Genomic DNA, 19,242 nt, shown 5'->3' on the forward strand with positions numbered 1-19,242 from the left:
ACTTGTTCCCCATTAGAGACAAGGTGTAAAAAGAGAGGTGAGCTTTTCTCTTGGGGCACAAGACAAATAACGATGCTAATGATGATGGATATGAATATGATGACACAATGTGATAGCAGTTAGCTCGGGATGCGCCCTCACGGGATCTTCATAGCCATCCTATGAGGTGGGAACTATGATCATGCCCAGCTGAGGCTCAGCCCCTGGTTGCGCCGTGGGTCTGAAGCAGGATCGTGGGGAGGAGGCTTCCTGAGAGGTGAGGGGGGGCTCAGAGTGGATCACTCAACTTGGCAAAATGGGTGCAGTAGGGACCAAGACGAGAGAAACTTGATGGCATGACGGGGACTGATGTGGACCGAGCGGGTTAAGCAGGGGGTGTGGTGTATGAAGTGGTGCTGCGGGGAGGGACACCTCCTTGTTTTTCTGTGCTGCGTGTGTTTGGGGAAGGGGGCAGGTTGGGAAGCTTATTCTCCCATCAGTCTTTTGATAATGTGTCACCTCCTCAGAGCTTGGGGTGACCTTCTCCTCCAGCTTGGGGTAACCTGCCACCTCTACTTTGATCTTGTCCAGACCTGAGGCCCCTGCTGACCTGGGCTGTGTTCTAAATAGCGGGCATCCTGTGAACCCAACATCTGGCCACATCTGTGTACCTACAGAGAATGTGGACATAAAAATCCGTTAACTTTAAAATGAGCTTTAATTTGTTTTCCTTAAGTGCATTTATCGATGTAAACAGAGCATGTTAAGAGATACCAAGGGGAGAGCAGACAATTGCTGGTATGTTGGTTTTAATTCAAAAAAAAAGAAAAAGAAAGGCTCCCTGGTGACACCCCCCTTGGCCTGGTTACCTGGTCCCGACCGCAGTCTCTAGGGGACGGTAGAGATGTCAAAACAGAACTGAGCAATGGCAGTTAAAAACCCACCCAGACTGCTCTGCAGTCGGGCCCCGCAGGCCACCCCACACTCAGCCATGTCCGAGAGGTTGGGGGGGGGGGGATGCGTGTGTTCCCGATCACCTGGGTCTGCTGTTGGAAATCAAGGAGAGAATCACCTCCTGACACTACAGATCTGGAAAAATAAAAATCTCTAGAAAAGAACGTCCGATTTGGAGACAGCGGGAGGACGAAGAGGAGTAGGTGCCCCGATCGAGGGTGGGCCGTGTGTGACTGCATTTTGGGGTCACCGTGGCATGCACGGAGACCCCTCAGTGCTCAGGTGGGGACTGTGGAGGGACCTACTGGCCATGCCCAAGGCCTGGCTGGACCACGGGACCAAACCTGGCTGTAAACAGGAAAGGCCACTCTATGCTTCTTTCCTCAGGATTTCCTTAATTTGTGCTTCCCTTTGGTTTGACAGTTAACATGGGGGTGAGGGGGTGGAGCCGGGGGGGGGCGGGGAGTAGATAACGGTTTCTGTCACTTGTCCAAAAACTGAGAGAAGAGGTGAAAGCCGGTGTTGGATTTGTTGGCAGACGCTTCCCGGGCCTGATGTGAGTTGCCTCGCTCAGGGTGCAGAGACGGGCTCCCCTGGAGCTATCACTGGCCTTTGGGGGCCTCGCTTCTGCCGCGGGGGACATGCACGGGCTTTCCGGCAGGGCTCTAGCTATGTCGAGGCCCAGAGATGGAGACCTGCCGTGTGGGCTGCTACTGACGGCCGTGCCGCGGCTCCACCTCTCTCTCTAGCTTTACACAGTGCGTGGACCCATTCAGTGGATGTCGCAGGAATGGTAGCAGGTTCTTAACTTCTTCCATCTCCAGAGTTGAAAAAGATCAGTTACCAAAATAAACAATTTCTCGATTGTGTTCTGGTGGCCACGGGCCCGGGGGCCGCGGCGTGGCGGGGAGTGGTGAGGGGGGAGGGTCCCGGCTGAGTGAGGGGCTCACTCAGGACAGGCACAGTCAGCTCGGCTGAGCGAGGCTCAGGGTAAGGCGGCGTTCCTCACAGAAGAACACATCGGAAAAAGCTGCTCCTCTTCTGCTGGTCCGGTGTGATTTTGACTCCCTGGTTGCTCCCCTGGGGGCTGTTGCCTTCCTGAAATCACAAGAGGTTTTCTGAGGTTACGGCTGAGCAACGTGAGCTCTATGTCTCTTAACCAACCAGCCAGTCAACTAATGAACTAACCAACCAACCGCCAGCCTATGTATCCATCTGTCACCTTCCAACCAACCATCCATCCATCCCCTCCCATCCATCACCCATCCATCCCCTTCCAACCAACCATCCACCCATTCATCCAACTGTCCCCTCCAACTAACAATTCATCTTTCACACACCCATAGATCTGCTTTTTATCTACTACCCATCACTCCTTCCAACAATTCATACCTTTAATCACTCATTCACGTACCTAACCACCCCTTTCCATTCACCCTCTCAACATCTTTCCAACCACTTATTTACCCATCTCACTCTCTTCTTTCCCTATTTCCTTCTTTCCATTCACCCACCCCTCCCTCCTTCCCATCCATCTACCCATCTGTGCTGAGCACCTATCAGTGAGGCAGCTGAGGGCAGCAGAAAGGTACTCTCTCTTGGGATTTGGCGTGGCTGGGTTCAAGGTCCCAGTGCCACTCACTCACCCGGCTGGTCTCCCTGCCCCTGTGCCAAGGCTCTGGCTCCCCACCTTTCCCCACAGTTCACCCTCCACCCTGCTGCAGGTGAGGTAAGCCCTAAACTCAAGCCCTGTTGAAAATCCATCAGTGCTGTCGCCCGGCATCTGAAGCCTCTGTTCCGATCCCTGCCTACCCTGGGAACTGAAATCCTATTTTCTCTCACATCACCATGTTTGGAAACGTTCAGCCCTGTTTCTTTGACTAATTCCTTCTCATCTTTCAGCTCTCAGATAAAACCTGAATTTATTCAACAGTAACTGCTGAATGCCTACAGGGTGCCAAATTTACACAATGTCCTATGTCAATTACATTAAAAAAAAGACGACTGATAGAAGTGGTATGGGGTTGCAACTCTGAACATAAACAAAGGTGGTAGGAAATGAATAGAATTTAACTGTTGGTGATTTGCAACTTAGTTAAGAAAAAAAGAGAAACTGCAAGGATTATGGTGAACATCACAATCTATGCCTTGGAAGGATATGGCACATTCTGGAGGCCATCAACAGGCCGGTATCAATAACACAGGCAAAGTGTTGCCGTGAGGCTCCGTGTAACTCCCGGTGGGCATGAGTGAGTCAGTAGGATCGTTAAAAATCAAAATTTTACTGTTACATTGAAGAGGAAAGAATTCTAAGAAAATCACAATCGTAAGAAAAGCTTTCTAAAAGTACAGCGGTTTTACACAGACTCTTTTCTGTTCTGGCTAAACAGCTGCCACTAAGTTGATCGTGTGCCTTGCGGTTCAATTCACAGCATCTCAGAATTATGAAAATGACACCCATTTTAAGTCAGATGTGAACTACTTGAATGGCGTTTTGTATAGTGTGAGCAGTCCTATATGCACAGACACAGAACAGGTCACAAATAGAGTGCTTTATGCTCTCGTATCAGACAACAGGGAGCATCACTTGGCGGGAAGAGCGGTCACTGGAACAGAGGCTTTGCAGTAAGACTCACGACAGCGTTTAGCCGCTAACATGCCCAAAATATAGTTCAGCGTTCAGACCCTACCAAGAAAGCACTAGTTATGCTGAATGCTGGGGACTGTGAAACTGCTCATGTGGTAAACAGAAAAGCTAGAGATGAATGAAAGGGTGGATGCGGAGGGATTCAGGCAGGACCTCCTGGAGGCCTCATGGCCACGGCACCCACTGAAGGTTGCCACAACCTGCAGAATTTCGGGCTGGAAGGAAGAAGAAGGCTATCGACCTGCTGGACTCATCAGGATGGAAAGCCGGCAGCTGTCAGACACGAGCCCGGCTTGGGGGCCTTGTTACGGGGTGGACCGTGGTTCTGGGCCTGCCTGGGGGCTTTTCTGCAGGAGGCCCTCTACCTTCGTGCATGCTTGGCTCCCAAGAGGGACGGAAAGGGTCCGGTGTCCCTAGCTAGCTTGTGTGCTTAGTGAGCAGCGCCTGGTACTGAGCAGCTCTGGGCCACGGAGGAAAGATGAAGTTGAGAGGCATGTTCAGGGTGGATGTCCCCACCACACCCGATAACTCTACCCCCCTTCCTAGAGATGCCCTATTAGGTGCACCTGGCCCCTAAGAAGCAGGATCTGCCCGGGGATGCATCACACCACTGAGAGCGATGCCAGCCAGCTCCAACAGGGATGCACGTGGGGATCCGGGGAGGACACACACTCACCAATTTTTTATCCATTTTTGCTTTGATGTCTCTGGCGAGAGTGAAAAATGCCTGTGGAATAAGCACGTAGTTAGTAGCCCAGGAGTGGGAAGCAGGTGGGGGGCCTGCTGGTTCCTAGACGCTGCCACACAGAGGGTGTGGCTCAACAGCAGGGCCAGTGTGGGGAACAGTGTTAGGACAGAGACCTGAGCATGGGTCTCACCTGTTCAGCCCCATCTCCTGCCCCTACAGGGATACCCCCACCCACCTGGACCACTTCCCCTAAACCAATGACTCTGGAAGGTGGGATCACCCTTGGCTGGTCAGAGAGGAAGCTGAGGCTTGGAGAGGGGGTGCCCAAGTGACTTGTCTCAAGGCACTCAGTGGCTAACTGACTGATCGAGCTCTCCGTGCCTGACCCCTGTGCTCTATCTGCCCACTTTGCCTCGCTTCTAACAGTCAGGGGCAGGGCAGAAAGACAAGTGGCTCCTTGGCCAAACGAGCTTCATTCTGGGTCCTCGCCCAGTAAGAAGGCCTGGTAGGTAGGGTGAAAGGTTCATCTTTCAAGGGTTGGCAAAGGCCTGACCCCAGGCTGCTGCCTCTGTCACAGGCTCCTGACCGTTTCTTCCCTTCCCCCACCTGGACAACACTTATAAACCCCACTCTGGCACCAACCCTACTCCGGGCCTTATACAGAGATGAGTTGGCCTCAGCACTTGCAGTCGAGGGGCTCCTGGTTCGGCGAGAAGCAGAGTCTTAGCAAACACCCATGTGACGTGGAAAGTTCTGTCGCGGAGGGTATCTCGGGGTGCTGCGGACGCCTAAAGTGGGCCTCAGGGCCTGGGGAACGGCAGAGGCCTCCTCGGGAAGGGGCCACATGGGCTGGTCCCTGATGGGAAGGTGGGGGCGTAGGGACTGTGGCAAAGGCCTGGAGGAAGGTGAGGCACAGGCGGCCAGGGACGGAGAGTGGTGGGCGGCACACACTGGCTGGGGCCAGCTAGCGAGGGCCTTCTGTGCCTCGCGCAGGGGCTGAGGTTGGGAGTGGCGTGGAAGATCCATTTTGGAAAGATCACGGGAGTGGCGGTAAGGAGGAGAAGGCAGGTGAGCTGCAGGGCTGGCACTGCTGGTGGACAGTAGAAGGAGGCCTGGGCCAAGGCTCGGTCAGGGTGCCCTACTCTGTATGGGCTTGTGACCCTGTCTGTGCGGGTGGTGTGAACGAAAGCACAAACCCGGAGGCAGGCCTGGGCGCCAGCCAGCGCAGAGACTCTCTGAGCCTCGGTTTCCCCACCTGCAAAACTGCGCCTGCTCCCCAGGGCTGCGTGAGAGCCAGTGAGATCATGTCCTAGGTGCCCAGCTGGGGCTGGCACCTGCTGATGTCAGGACATGGGGGCGGTTCCCCCAGGCCCCCTGGGCCTTGCAAGAGGCCTGGCACACGGTGCTGCCCAAGAAGTGCCTCTCAGCCGTCTGTCCAAGAGGCAGCCGAAGCTGTGACCAGTCCCTGTGACAGAGCCTCCCTGGAGGGTGCGGCCCGATCCTTAGCCCTAATGGGCCAGCGCTGTGGGCCCGGGACTCACGTTCTCCACGTTGATGTTGGCCTTCGCGCTGGTCTCCATAAACTTGATTCCATAGTCCAGGGCCAGCTGCGAGGGAGGGAGATAAACATGCAACATCAGCCACCAGGTACCCAGACCTCTGCACAGCGCCCTGAGGGGGGCCGAGACAGACAGACAGAGTGGGGCCTGCTCCCTCAAGCCACCAGTGGAGAGCAGATGGTGAATGTCCGTGGCAGGAGGGTGGAGGGGGCCTGGCTCAAACCATGGCTCTGTTCTCTGCCCGCTGTGGCCTCGACGGGTCCCACGAGACGCTGTGCGGAAGCGAGCAGAGCACACCCAGAAGCCCTCGCTCCTTTCAGTCTTTAGCCTGAAGCCCGGCTGGGCGTGTGCTTTCCACCTTCCCTTCCCATGGCATGTGCCCCACTTGGACAACCGACTCATCTGCGTGCCCAGTCAAGCCCTGCATCCCAGAAGATGGGTCATCTTATGCTCAAAAAGATTGTTAAGGGAGTCTCCCCAAAAGCCCAGCCTCACCATCAGTGAGCAATCGGGGGGCCCTCTGGGGCAGGACAGGGCTGGAATCCCAGACGCTGAGGTCCCTCTGCCCCGAGGTGTCTGGCAGTGACAGGCCCAAGCCGGCCACCATGCCTACCTTTTCTCCCCGTTCCTTGGAAACTTGTCTCTTGTCGTTCACGTCGCACTTGTTCCCAAGTATCATCTTTTCGACGTCTGCAGAGGCGTGCTGGAGGGGAGGGGCAGATGGTGGAGGTGAGAGGTAAGGTCAGACTGGACTACCAACCAGCTGGTAGCCCACCCCCCAAGATCAGAGTGATGGTGGCAAGACTGCTGGGCACACCCTGCACAGATGACAAACTGAAGCTCAGAGAGGCTGAGAGGCCTGTCCTATGTCACTGAGCCAGTGCCAGGACAGAGTTCAGGGTTCTGGCTGCTACCCTGACCAAGCGCACGCCTTCTGGCTGCCAAGGACAGCTTCTCTATGGGCCACGCCAACTAGGCTACCATGGCTGTCCTCGGACTCCCGGCCAGGTCTGGCCTATGGGAGGCAAGTGGGGCTGGGGTATTGACCTCTGCTCGCCTCCCTCCTTCCCCGGCTCCTCTGCTGGAGACCCCAGCTGCTGTCCTGGGACCTTCTGCCCTGCTCCAGCGCCCCTGTTCTGGGCTCCAGAAACAGGCTGTGCCGGGGGTGGGCGCAGGCCTCGGCCGCCACCAGCCCTTTGTGCTTTGCCATCCCCTGGCGTTCCCTTAACTCTGCCTTCACGCCTGAAAACGGTCCGTTCCTCCAACCTGCCCCCACATTCCAACCCAGTGGGCCTTGCTTCCTGAAGGACTGGACCATCAGAAAGGCCCTTCTTGCTGCAGCTCAGATCTGGTCTCAGGGAAACGCGCTCCTCTCTGCTCCCTAACTTTCTACTACTTGGAAAGCTCTCTCGCCTACCAGAGACCAGTGTGAGGACCCCCTCCTCAGGCCATGTGCAGCCTCCTGCCAGGAAATAACGGGGTCATCGGGAGATGGCCCAGTGCAACTGCTCACAGGTGCTGGCTGTGATGTGACCTTCTGCCATGTCTTCATGGGTGGGTAAAGTTCTCAGACCCGAGCCCCACCTGGTGAGTCATCACAAGCCACAAGCACCTTGTCCAGGGAGGCTCTGAGGGTGAGGGTAAGCTCTGTGGAGAGCGGGGAGGTGACGACACTGGCTTTGGGACAGGTAGGCGGCGCTGGCCGCCTTCTCTTCCCTCAGGGTTCAAGGTCTCCTTCCACAGGCAGCTGCCGCTGCTGGCCTGAGCATGGGCACAGAGAGCTCGTACCAGCTCAAACCCTGCTCCGCTGCAGTTCAAAGTCCAACCTGACACATGCCCTCACCACACCCACCAGATACAAAGGTCATGCCGACTCTAGAACCTTCCTTCTCTAGAAAGCACCAAATGCTCACAGTGACTGGATATCCTTCTTCCTTCACCTCGATGTCGCCCAAACCCGACAGCCCGGCTGGGGAAATGGCCTCTCAGGGTTGCTCTGTGATGAGGCCGGGCCAGCGTGTTCTCCAGGGTTGACTGCGTGGGTTCCCGTCTCCCTGACTCTGTTCCCAGCGAGTTACTTCTAGGTGCCTCTGGGCTCAGTGATCTCATGTGTAAACCAGGAAGCTCCGGGGTGAGGGCTGAGGAGAGGATGCATGGGAGGTTCCTGTGCATGGGAGGGGTCCCCAAGCCTTACCTCCTCAATGTTCCGAATCCAGTTCCGGATGTTGTCGAAGGACTTCTCGTTGGTGATGTCATAGACCAGCATGATGCCCTAATAAGCAGAGGGAGACAGAGACACGCGCTCTGGACAAGCCACGAGCCCTCTGAGGGGGAGGGCCCAGCAAGGTGGGCAGCAGGGACCCTGACAGGACACCATCCCCGGGGCCCTTCCTTCTGCTGGGCTCCACCACTAGCCTCTCTCTGGTGTCCCAGGCTCCTCAGCCACTGATGTGACCCTTCACCCCGCAGACCAGATCCTACCATACCTGTGCTTACAAAGGAGCCCTGCTGTTTCCCCACTACTGGCAGGGTAAGTACGGCCCGTGTGTCTCGGCAGCCAGCGAGGTCCCAGTGGCCAACCTCTCAGCCTCGCATCCTGCAGCCCCCTGCTCTACAGGCTATATTCCATGGCCCTGATGTCCACCGGGCTCCCCCTCTTGCCAACCCTTGGCTATGCTCAGCCTCTTCCACACCCTCACTCGCCCCCCACCCTGCCCTGAGTCATCTCCTGGACTCAGCCAGGGCCGCCTCCACTGGTCACCCCAGCTTCACCCCTCATCTGGTGCCTACCATGAGCCAGGTACTGCAACTGGGTCTCCCTGAGTCTCACAGGCTTGGGTCGGGTGGTCCCACTGTCTGCACTGTGAAAATGGGGAACCTGAGGCTGGGGGGTGGGGGGCTAGGTCCCTGTCCCCAGTCACACGACAGAGAGTAAAGGACACAACTGGGCTCTAAGCCCGGGGGACAGACCCTAATGCCCGTGTGCCTTCCAACAACCCCACCGGAGTCGGGGCTGGCTTCAAGCACTGGGGCAGGCAATGCTGAGGCCTCTGTGATTCCATAACCAATGCGTGAGCAGCTGGGAGACGGTCCATGGGTTCTGAAATAGCTGCAAAGTGAACCCGTCTCTGCTTGAGCCCACAATCTCGCCACTGCCGAGGAGAAAGGCAAATATCCCCACTTGATAAAAGGGGAAACTGAGGCGCAGAAAGAGGTGACCTTTAAGATTCTAGCCCAGCTCTAAAGGAGCTGATGACACTGGCTCCCGTTAGGAATCTCCCTGGGTCCTCACCAGGATCAAGCAACGCTCAGGGCCACCCTGCGACAGTCCCCGTGTTGCCCTGGACATCCTCGCAGGGCACGCGTGGTGAGCCAGCCTGCAGCAATACTATCGCCAGCCCCGGTGCGGCTCAGCCCCGGGGTTCCAAGGCCCCAGCTGTCCTGCCCAGGCCCGGCTCACTCCATTCCTTCACTCTACCCGCTCCAAGGGCCTAGCCCTCCATCCGCAAGCTCTGGTGCTGGCCAAGACGTCTCTGAGGCTGCCTGAATTTGCAGAGTAAGAACCCGGGCCCTGTGTGCTGGGCAGATAACCGCAGGGGCGAGGGTGTGTGAAAAAACCACACAGACAGCGCAAGCGAGCCGCTGCAATTCCAAATCCCCGCTGTGACCTTGGGGATACGCACAGCGGCCTTAGAGCCTGCTACAGCCACAACCCCTCAAAAATGCCATCTGGGAACCCTCATTCAGTGGTCTCTTGGGGAGACTGAATAGAGACTGCTGACGGGAGGACCCGGAGGGGTTTTAGTGGCCGTGATGTGTGACATGCTCCAGCCAAAGCCAGAGTGAATAAAGACACTGGTGGAGGGACTCTGAGTCGAGCATCACTGGGGCCTCTGCGCAGCAGCTGGCCTCCCACCGTCAGGGGCAAGAAATGCCACAGGGCTCTGAGGGCTTTTTGCCCCTTTACCCAGGGACCGGCCCTTCTGATGGCCCAGGATTCTGCCACCACCGCCACTAGGCTGGCACCATGTATGCAAGATTCCAAGGTCCCAGATTTTTACCTATGCGGTGTCGGGGGCAGTGAATAGAGCTCTCTATCAGGAAAGAGCAGAAGTCCCTGGAAAACAGTGTCACCCTATTCCAGGTTCTCCGTGAAGCTCCCCTCGGGGCTCCAAGTGACCATTTTCCTGGCCCCAGTCTGGGCACAGCTCCCCATATCTGTTTGCAAGCTCACAACAAGACACCAGACACCCGATGCTCCCCAAATCTGGGCCCCAAGGGTCCACTGCCACAAGGACAAAGATGATGACGGGGTTGCAACATTGCCAATGTTCTCCGTGCTGTCCTATATGGTCTCCACTGGCTGCACATGGCTCCGGGGCACCTGAAATGCAGCCAGTGCGACCGAGGGGCTGAATGTCCTACTTTTACTGGTTTAGATTCAAATAGCCACACACAGCCAGAGGCTTCTGTACAGGTTAGCGCAGGTCTAGGAGGATACAATCATCTTGGGGCTGGACAAGGTCTTACAGATGGCTCAGTCCAGCCTCGTCAGGGTCTGGCTGAGATGTGGGGGCTGGAAAGGGCCAGCCACTACCAGCCCAGACATTTACCCTCTGTGTGAATTTAAGCAGGGCCTGGAATGGTGCCAAGCCTCAGCCTCCTCATCTGTAAAATGGGGAGGATATGGCACCCACACTCAGGGCTTTATGGCCAAGACCTGGGGCCACTGCCTGCTGCAGGGAAGGGCTTGGTGAGTGGGGCAGGGGGTGCTATTTCAACCCAGAGAGGGATGGGGCCTACCTGAGGGCATACAGCAGAAGCTCCCCCAGGACCCCAGTGCCCCAAGGCCCCCGCCCCACCAGAGCAAAGCAAGGTGAGGGGAAAATTAGTAAATTAATTTTAATGAGGAGCACTAAGGTTGCAACCCACATGATTGAGTTTCTATTATGTTCAGATGCTGTGCGGGATGCTCTAAATACTTAATGCCTCTATTCATTTCTGCTGTCCATCAGTATTTCCTGAGCTCCTACCGCATATTCAGCATGGTCCCAGGCACCGTGCATGTGGCAGGGACCAAGAGGTGGCCCAGCCCTCCTGGAGCTTATGGCCTAGTGGAGGAAACGGGTCTATAGCTGATTGATGGGGTGCATCATGGAAAGGATGGAGTGCAGTGGGAGCTGGAAATGGGGAGCTGGCCATCTATCCTCACAGCTGCCTGGAGCATACTCCTGTTCTCTGTTCCACTTTCCAAGTAAGGAGACCAAGCTCAGAGGGTGACCCAGGGGGCTGAACAAGGTCCTGAGGATCTGCCTCCCACTCCCCACGGCCCCCAAGCACCCTGCTCTGTCTACCCCTTGCAGGTGCATGACCAGCTCAGGGCTCTCGAGGACAGGACCCTGGCCCAATCCAGGTTGCCCTCTGCATCAAGTTCTGGCCTGGCCTGGAGAAGGTGCTCGGTAGAAATATTTGAGGGATGGGCTTCCCTGGTGGCGCAGTGGTTGAGAGTCCGCCTGCCGATGCAGGGGACACGGGTTCGTGCTCCGGTCTGGGAAGATCCCACATGCCGCGGAGCGGCTAGGCCCGTGAGCCATGGCCGCTGAGCCTGTGCGTCGGAGCCTGTGCTCCGCAACGGGAGAAGCCACAACAGTGAGAGGCCTGCGTACCACAAAAACAAAACAAACAAAAAAAAAACTGAGGGATGGGCTTCCCTGGTGGCACAGTGGTTAAGAATCCACCTGCCAGTGCAGGGGACATGGGTTCAAGCCCTGGTCTGGGGAGATCCCACATGCTGCGGAGCAACTAAGCCTGTGTGCCACAACTACTGAGCCTGCGCTCTAGAGCCCAAGAGCCACAACTACTGAGCCCATGAGCCACAACTACTGAAGCCCACGCACCTGGAGCCTGTGCTCAGCAAGAGAAGCCACCACAGTGAGAAGCCTGCGCACCACAACAAAGAGTAGCCCCTGCTCGCCACAACTAGAGAAAGCCCATGCGCAGCAACAAAGATCCAACATAGCCAAAAATAAATAAATAAATAAAATAAATAAATTTATAAAAAAAAATAATTTGAGGGATGATGAATGAGTCTTCCTATCACATGACCCCACCTCAGGTGCAGGCAACAGATGTTAACAGCCAACAGCCCTGAGCAAGTCAGCTCCTGGATGATCTTTAAGTTTTCAGTAGCAAGTTCCACAGAGGCTGACACGGGCCACGTGAGCGCTCTGAAGTGTTGGGGCATGCTGGCTCTGATTTCTCTGACCCCACCTGGAAGAACTGGCTTCCTGTGTCTTTCTTCATTCCCGGAGAATTAGGTTTCCTTGAACCCTGCATTGTTTCTGGAGCCAGAAGGGGAGGTATGGAGGACGAGGGGGCAGAGGTGGGGCACACAGCCTTTTCCTAAAACTAACCTGGGACCAAGGACCCCTGAGAAGCCAGAGCACGGGCTCCTCAGAAACATCCAGATTTTGGTATCTAAGGCACTGATGTTCATTTTGACTTAAAAAAAAAAAAAAAAGACAACCCCCCCGCGCCAAAATAATCCATACCATGGCGCCTCTGTAGTAGGCCGTTGTGATCGTCCGAAACCGTTCCTGACCAGCTGTGTCCCTAACGATGAGGATAAAAAGGGCTATTAGCGACACAGAAAGAGAACAATCGTCACAGTGAGAACGAGGGGCATTTACCCAGTATGGACGCCCAGCTTTCTCATGGGTCATCTCCTGATTTATCATCCTGCTGTGGGGCAGCCCCCCATTATTACAGAGAAGGAAACTGTGGCTTGGGCAGGTGTCTGATGTCTCCTGGCTGGGAATGTGGCAGTGACTCCTCTGCTACATCTTGTCGTCCTGGGGATTTTCCCCAGAGTTTCTGGGCCACAGAAGAGCCAAGGTTGGATGTTATTATTTGTGAAAATCTGGAGCCTTGTATGTGGAAGAGGCTGGTCACATGGCACGGGAACACAGCCCTTGCTGGTGGGCTGAGCTGGTCGAGCTCAGCGGGGCTTAGGAAGCACTTCCACACTCGCCATCCTGGTGGAGGTCGGGGGAAAGTCCTTCCTTGTGGGTACGGTGGAGATACCTGGGTAACACGCACCCGTGCCTAGCCCAGCTCCTGGCATGGAGGGTATTCAGTGTTTGGTTTAAAGGTGACAACTGGTCAGTGGCAGAGCCAGGGCAAGACCACGTCTTCTGTCTCTGGGCCCAGGGCTCCTCCTCTGACCCTGCACCTCCCCCTTTGCAGGGCTCTGCACGTCTGGACTGTACAGACACACCTCATTTGGGGCTAAGTTGACTTTCTGCCGCCAATAGCAGGTGATGTTAGCGGTTATGATCAGTTACTTTATGACTGTTCTAGAAGAATTTTAAGAGAGTCATTAACCCCACTGCGACTGCTAAGAGCAGAAGCACGAGGACAGGAGGAAAAGAAAAACTTCTGCTTGCTGGTATGGTGTCACTTTGGACTTGGGCACTGAGACTGCTGGGGAGCCAACCTGTTGTAAATAGAGAAACTTCTACGGCCCTGTAACTTACGAGGCGGCCAGAGACTGGCTGCTGCCGCCGGAGCTCAGTATGATTGGTTAGGCCACACCCAGATTTCGATTCTGAAGCCAGGTTCAGAGGCGGATACAACTGAAGTCAAGGGGACCTGCTGGGCAGGCGGGGCTGTGTCCAGGCTCTGAGACTTGAGTTGGGGAGACAAGCTGCTGGGAGGGAGGCTTCACAGTCCATCTCATGGCAGCCCTCCCACCGCAGGCATGTGCCTGGACCGGAAGGACTGAGCCACTCTCCCAAATGTGACTTCTCTCTCTTTTGCTCAGGGTTCGTGCTTCCCTGCAAGTGATGTGGCTGCAGGGTAGGACTCTCCTACCCTCTGACCATCTGAGCCCAGCCTTCCTAGCGCAGTGGGCTGCAGACCAGAGTCACCATCCGTGACGGGGACTCACAAATTCCCTGATTTTATGTAGCATGGGAAGTCAGCCCCAGGTGAGCAGAACAGAAACAGGTCTCACTGCTGGGCCTGGCCTCAGCTTATTTTCAGTTCTGGGATTTCAGGTCTCTGTATTAGGAAGTGAGGCCTGGGCGTCCCCAGGAGACAAAAGAGGAAGCGATGTCAGGCCTTCTTCAGTGAGCTGATAGGCTTAGAAGGAAATGCCGGGCTGTGGTATCTTGCTATCCTGGCAGCCTTCACCGCCACCAGGAGGGCTCTCTCCAAGTTCAATGGGAACAGGTGGCTCTGAAGCCCAGGCCCAGACTGTGCCCACATCAGAACTGGGACTGGTAGCTGTGTCCTCAGAAGGGGCTGACACAGACTCTAAGCCCCAGCAGAAAGCAGAGCACCGTTCCTGGGGCCTCTGAAGAAAGCCCGATGTGTCCGGGCTGGGCACAGAGAGATGGAGGCCGTGGTCATAGGGAAGGGGACGGGGCACCAGGGGCTTCGGGCTCAAAGCACTCGCCGGGTGAGGGGCTAATGAAGGAAACGACTCTTACCATATCTGTAGTTTAATTCTCTTGCCATCGAGCTCTATGGTCCTAATTTTAAAGTCAATTCCTGAAAGAAAAGAAAAGGAAAAAAAAAGTGCACATCAGTGTCAGTCCATTTCCCAAGCTGTGTCTAGGACGGATGCTGACAACCTGTGCAGGTAACAGCTGCCATGGTTTCTGGAGCACCTGCCGGGCACGTGGGAATCTCTGAATCCCACAAACGAATCTGGAGGCACCCGGCGAACTTTCTCCTCTCACAGAAGGGGAGGCTGAGGCTCAGAGGGCAGAAAGGAGCTGCTCAGAGTGAAGCTGGTGAGGGGCAGAGCTGGCGGGCAAACCCAGGTAGCTCAGGTGCCAAAGCCGTGTTCTCCTCCCTTTCCCGGGAGGCAGCCTCGTGAAGCAGGCTCCACAGCCCTTTTCGGGCCAGAGCCCCACGCTTCCAGCCACATGCACCCGGCCTTCCAAGCACACGGGACGCTGGGCCCCGAGATGTACCTGATGCAGGTGGGCCTCTAGCATTTACACGTGCTGTTCCTTCTCTGTGGGTGGTCCCTACCCTGCCCGCCTGTCAGCCTGGCAAACTTCTCCTCCTTTAAGACCTGCTGGAAGGTCACCTCCCAAGAAGCCTTCCTGACCCTGCCCTCCTTCTTTCCCACCCTCTGGCTTTAGTCCCCTTTCCCCAGGGCCAGGGTGCTCTCAGCCTCCTCGGCTGCTCTCCAGGCTCCCACCGTTGTCCCCTCAATCCCCTCCCCAGCTTCCTAAACACACACTCAACCATGTCACCAAGCTAAGCTCTGCTCCAAACCTTCCAGTGTGTTCACCAACAGGTGAATGAATAAACAAAACGTGGTCTTTCCCTACAGTGGAATATTACTCAGCCATAAAAGGGGATGAAGCATCGACATATGCTACAACGTGGATGAATCTTGAAAACATCATGCTGAGTGAGAGAGAAGCCAGACGTGAAAGGTCACACAGTATGTAATTCTGTTCATAAGAAATATCCAGAATGGCAAATCCAGAGACAGAAAAGAGGTTAGTGGTTGCTGGGGCATGGATGTGAGGAGATTAATGAGATTGACCAAGGGGTGTGGAGTGTCTTTTTGTCATAATGAAAATGCTCTAGAACTGACTGTGGTGAGGGTTGCACAGCTCTGTGAATATACCTGAAGCCACTGACTTGTACCCTTTAAACGGGTGAGTTGAATTATACGTCAATAAAACTGTTTTGAGGGTTTTTCTGTCATTTTTTTTTTGGCTGCGCCACGTGGCTCGTGGGATCTTAGTTCCCCGACCAGGGATTGAACCTGGGCCACAGCAGTGAAAGCCCGGAATCCTAACCACAAGGCCACCTGGGAATTCCCGACAATAAAACCGTTAAACGGTTAAAAACCTTTCCACCGCCTCCTGGGCCCCAGAATAAAGTGAAAACAGTTGCCTGAGTGCTCCTAACCTGGTCACCTCAGCATCCATGGCTCTTGCCCTCCTCTCCGGCCACAATGCCCAAGCGTGTTCCAGCCTCAGGCTTTTACGCTTGCTCCTTCCCCTCCTGGAATGTTCTTTCATTCCATGGCCATCTGGCTCCCCTCTCCCTTCACTCAGGTCTCTGTTCAAGTCACCTCCTCAGGAGAGCCTTCCTAACCATCCTCTCTCCCCTCACCTGCTGCATCTTCTTCACGCACTATCCCTGACGTTGTATATTTGCTTATTTGCTCCATGCACATGGGAGCAAAACTTGCCAATTGGAATGGCCTGCGTGGAGGGGTAACAGCCAAATCCAGCCTTTGCCCCCAGGAGTTGGTTCTAAATCTCCGCCTGTGAAGCCTTGAGACTGAGGCCTGGCCTGACCCCCTCAGAACACGGCATGGGGATGCTAATTCCATCCCTGCCCGCCTCAGGAGCTGTCCTGGGGACCACAGGGAATATAAGCCTGTATTTGAGTTTTGTCTCCTAGAACATAAGCTCCAGGAGGGCAGGGACTCACACGTCTTATTCATGGTTGCATCTCCATGAATGCATGGCAGGGCCTGAGTACATATTTACTAGAAGCCGATCATCTCGTCCTGCACAGACACTTTGACTACAGGCTTTGTTACAGTTCTGCTTCCCTCTGATTCATCCCAGTCATCTCTGCAGCCCCTGCACTGAGGCGGATGCCTGGTGCACAGCAGGCACTGGGGAAAGATGGCTGGATGAAAAAATAAAGCGCTACGGGATCTACGTGGTGCCGCACAGTTTACCAAGTAAGCACTTTCATGTACATCAACCACTTCTCTGAAGGAATGAATGAATGGGGCCCTGAGGAGGAGCTGGGGGCTGAGCCAGGCTGGGGAGAGCCAATTCCAGGAGCCACGGGGCCAAGTTCACACCACAAATGATTGATTGACGGAGCCTATGAGAATAGGCTTCGGCAAAACGTAACCTGGGCAGACAGTGAACAGCCACTTAATCCCTGATCTATACAGAAAATACAGAGATACACTCAGTGCCAATACAGAATCACCTCTATGCATCAGAATGTATTTCAGGACTAAGCCACCCAGTGTTAACTCTTCCTAAAACATACCCCGCTCCTCTCACAGATGCACAGGACCTATGAAATCAAGAAGCACTGTTCAGTCCACAGAACCCAAAGCATCACTCTGTTCTATCTTCCTCCTGGGTTTTATTAACACACCAAATTTAATTAGGAAGTGTAAACTTTACGAGGCCTGAGAGTCATGAGGCCATAACTTCAAGGCCAGGGGGAATTAAACTTTCCTAGAAGACAGAGGCCTGCAGGAAGGCTACAAATGTAATGAGAATCCCGGGGTGGGAGGGAGGGAACCTGGGTTCGAGTGCCACGCCCACCTCCTTAGACGACCTTGCCCAAGTTATGTCTTCATCTGCAAGTGGAGGCTGGCCTCCTCAGAGCCCTGAAGGACTAGACTGGGTTTCCTGGTCAAGAATTAAAAAAACAGACAGACCACTCAACCCCTGCATTGATCTCACTGGGAGCATTCTGACTCTGGGAAACTGAGGTCTGGGTTGAGAGTGAGCCACAGTCTACCAGGAGTTAATATCACTTCCTGATTGGTGGGGACGCATGGGCTATCCCAAAGTTTGACCTTGGAGTTAGGGAAGGGGAGGAATCAGAAAGACATGTGCCTAGGGGAAGGATGCGGTCACTACAAGAGACATTCTGCTTCCTCTCCATGGTCTCTGGCAGTGGTGACAACCCCCTATTCATTGTACAGTTCTGATCCTCCACAATCCAGGCGACAGCCAAAGCAAAGAACACCACTCCTAAGCTGAAGAAACAGGGCTCGGAGAGGCGAAGTGCTTGTTCAAGGGCAAACAGCAGCTGGAACCCAGGCATGATGATTTCCAGTCCAATTCTCTTTACATCTGGCAGCTAAGTGTCTTCCAAAGTGCAGCTCCTGGAGGACGGCAAGGATGGAATCAGCAGCTAATTGTGGGGTTTAGGAAGATAAGGTACACAGGGGTAAAGCAAAGCCCTTTCCCCAGGTTTTTTCCAGCTCCTGGGCTTGGGGACCATTCTCCTGCTTCCCCACTCCAGAGCAAGACTGCGTAGCTTACAGGCCACTCTGCTTGATGGGTGTTACTTCCAGGTCAAACTCTTCATGTGGGCAATGGCTGTTTTTGTGGTGTGGGAAGAAGTCTGCTCCACTTTAGTGTATGTCAGAACCGGGAAGCAACAAGCCAATTCTGCTCAACCACAATGTGGGCTGGCCCTGCAGGAAAGGCTGTTCTGCAAAGTGACAACCGGTGTCCTGGGCCTAGCGATGGGGAAGTCAGGGCTGTCTGTGGCAGCCGCTGATTTTGGTTTCTCACTGAAGCTTTTATCTGGCATCTCCTCCGGATGACAGGTCCCAGGGCAGGCGGCTGTCACTCGCCATTTCTGTCACCCTCGAGTGAGATGGAAGTCCGCGCAGGGGAAGTGTCTGGACTCCCTCTCACCATTCCTTCCAGAAGAAATTCATTCATGGGGGAAACAGGGTCAGGGAGAGGGGCTCAACCCCTGAACATTCCAGAGGAAAGAGCAGGAGAGGTCTGCGTTGGAGTCCTGGCTTCAAAGTGGATCAGCTGTGCTCACATCTCTCTGGGATGGTTGAGCCTTGAGTTTTGGGTCAGACACACCCAGGTACAAATACCATCCTTGCCACCTGTAGACCGAGTGACCTTGGGCAAGTCCAGTATCCTCCCTGAGCCTCAAATTCCTCCACTGTGAAACGAACTCATAACAGCACCTGACACAGAGAACTGGAAACTGTGGTAATGCACATAAAGCGCCTGGCACACAGTAAATGCTCAGTAAGATCAGATGTCACTTGTCACTGTCCTTTCCCCATGGACAACTCTCCGTGCCTCAGTTTCCACTTCTGTAAGACGAGGACCCCAAAGAACTGCTTCAAGGTATGCTGCGAGGACAGAACAAAATGACGGGCGCCAAGACCTCGTCCAAGCCATACACTCCTTGAGCAGGCTGAGGGTTGGTGCCTCAGTCTCCCCATCTGCGAAATGGGCACCTGGTGCCCACCCCGCCCATGGCCCGGGAACCGCCAAACGGCGGTGCAGGCGACTGCTCTTTTCCCCTCCAGTTCCCTCGACCCTCTGCTCTTTTCCCCATCCGGCCCGGCCGCTCCCTCAGCCCCAGCCCCTCAGGGGCGCGCCCGGCCCGGGCCTCCCGCGCCCCCGGCCGCTCCCCAGCCCTGCTACCTATGGTGGAGATGAAAGTGGAGTTGAAGGCGTCCTCGGAGAAGCGGAACAGGACACAGGTCTTCCCCACCCCCGAGTCCCCGATCAGCAGCAGCTTGAACAGGTAATCGTAGGTCTTCGCCATATTACACTCTCTCCCCGACGGGAAGTGCTGCCAGCGCCTCGCCACTGGCCCCTGGGCCCGTCCATCAGCGCCGATCCCACCTCCCC

General features: G+C 55.2%; 1 protein-coding gene across 1 annotated transcript; it reads right to left on the reverse strand.

Moving 5' to 3' along the window:
• Positions 1-1,052: 1,052 nt before the first annotated feature.
• RAB8A (RAB8A, member RAS oncogene family) lies at positions 1,053-19,223 on the reverse strand. The gene is made up of 8 exons (XM_029217415.1): positions 19,033-19,223; positions 14,320-14,380; positions 12,379-12,439; positions 8,022-8,099; positions 6,441-6,530; positions 5,810-5,875; positions 4,257-4,307; positions 1,053-2,031 (listed from the first exon to the last, which is right to left on the reverse strand). Exons 1-8 carry the CDS (start codon positions 19,154-19,156, stop codon positions 1,939-1,941), a joined length of 624 nt encoding a protein of 207 aa, XP_029073248.1. The 5' UTR covers positions 19,157-19,223; the 3' UTR covers positions 1,053-1,938.
• Between the last annotated feature and the right edge of the window lie 19 nt (positions 19,224-19,242).

The sequence above is a fragment of the Monodon monoceros genome, unplaced genomic scaffold (genome assembly GCF_005190385.1).
Source record: "Monodon monoceros isolate NGI ecotype Baffin Bay Population unplaced genomic scaffold, NGI_Narwhal_1 Super_Scaffold_12, whole genome shotgun sequence".
Classification (NCBI taxonomy): domain Eukaryota; kingdom Metazoa; phylum Chordata; class Mammalia; order Artiodactyla; family Monodontidae; genus Monodon; species Monodon monoceros.

What these genes read in the sequence shown, in the direction of transcription:
- RAB8A (XM_029217415.1), bottom strand. Translation starts at nt 19,156, where the DNA reads ATGGCGAAGACCTACGATTACCTGTTCAAGCTGCTGCTGATCGGGGAC. An exon ending in CACTTTCATCTCCACCATAG is followed by an intron (nt 14,381 to 19,032) that starts GTAGCAGGGCTG and finishes CTTTTCTTTCAG; the next exon opens with GAATTGACTTTAAAATTAGG. An exon ending in CCAAGGAACGGGGAGAAAAG is followed by an intron (nt 5,876 to 6,440) that starts GTAGGCATGGTG and finishes CCTCCCTCGCAG; the next exon opens with CTGGCCCTGGACTATGGAAT.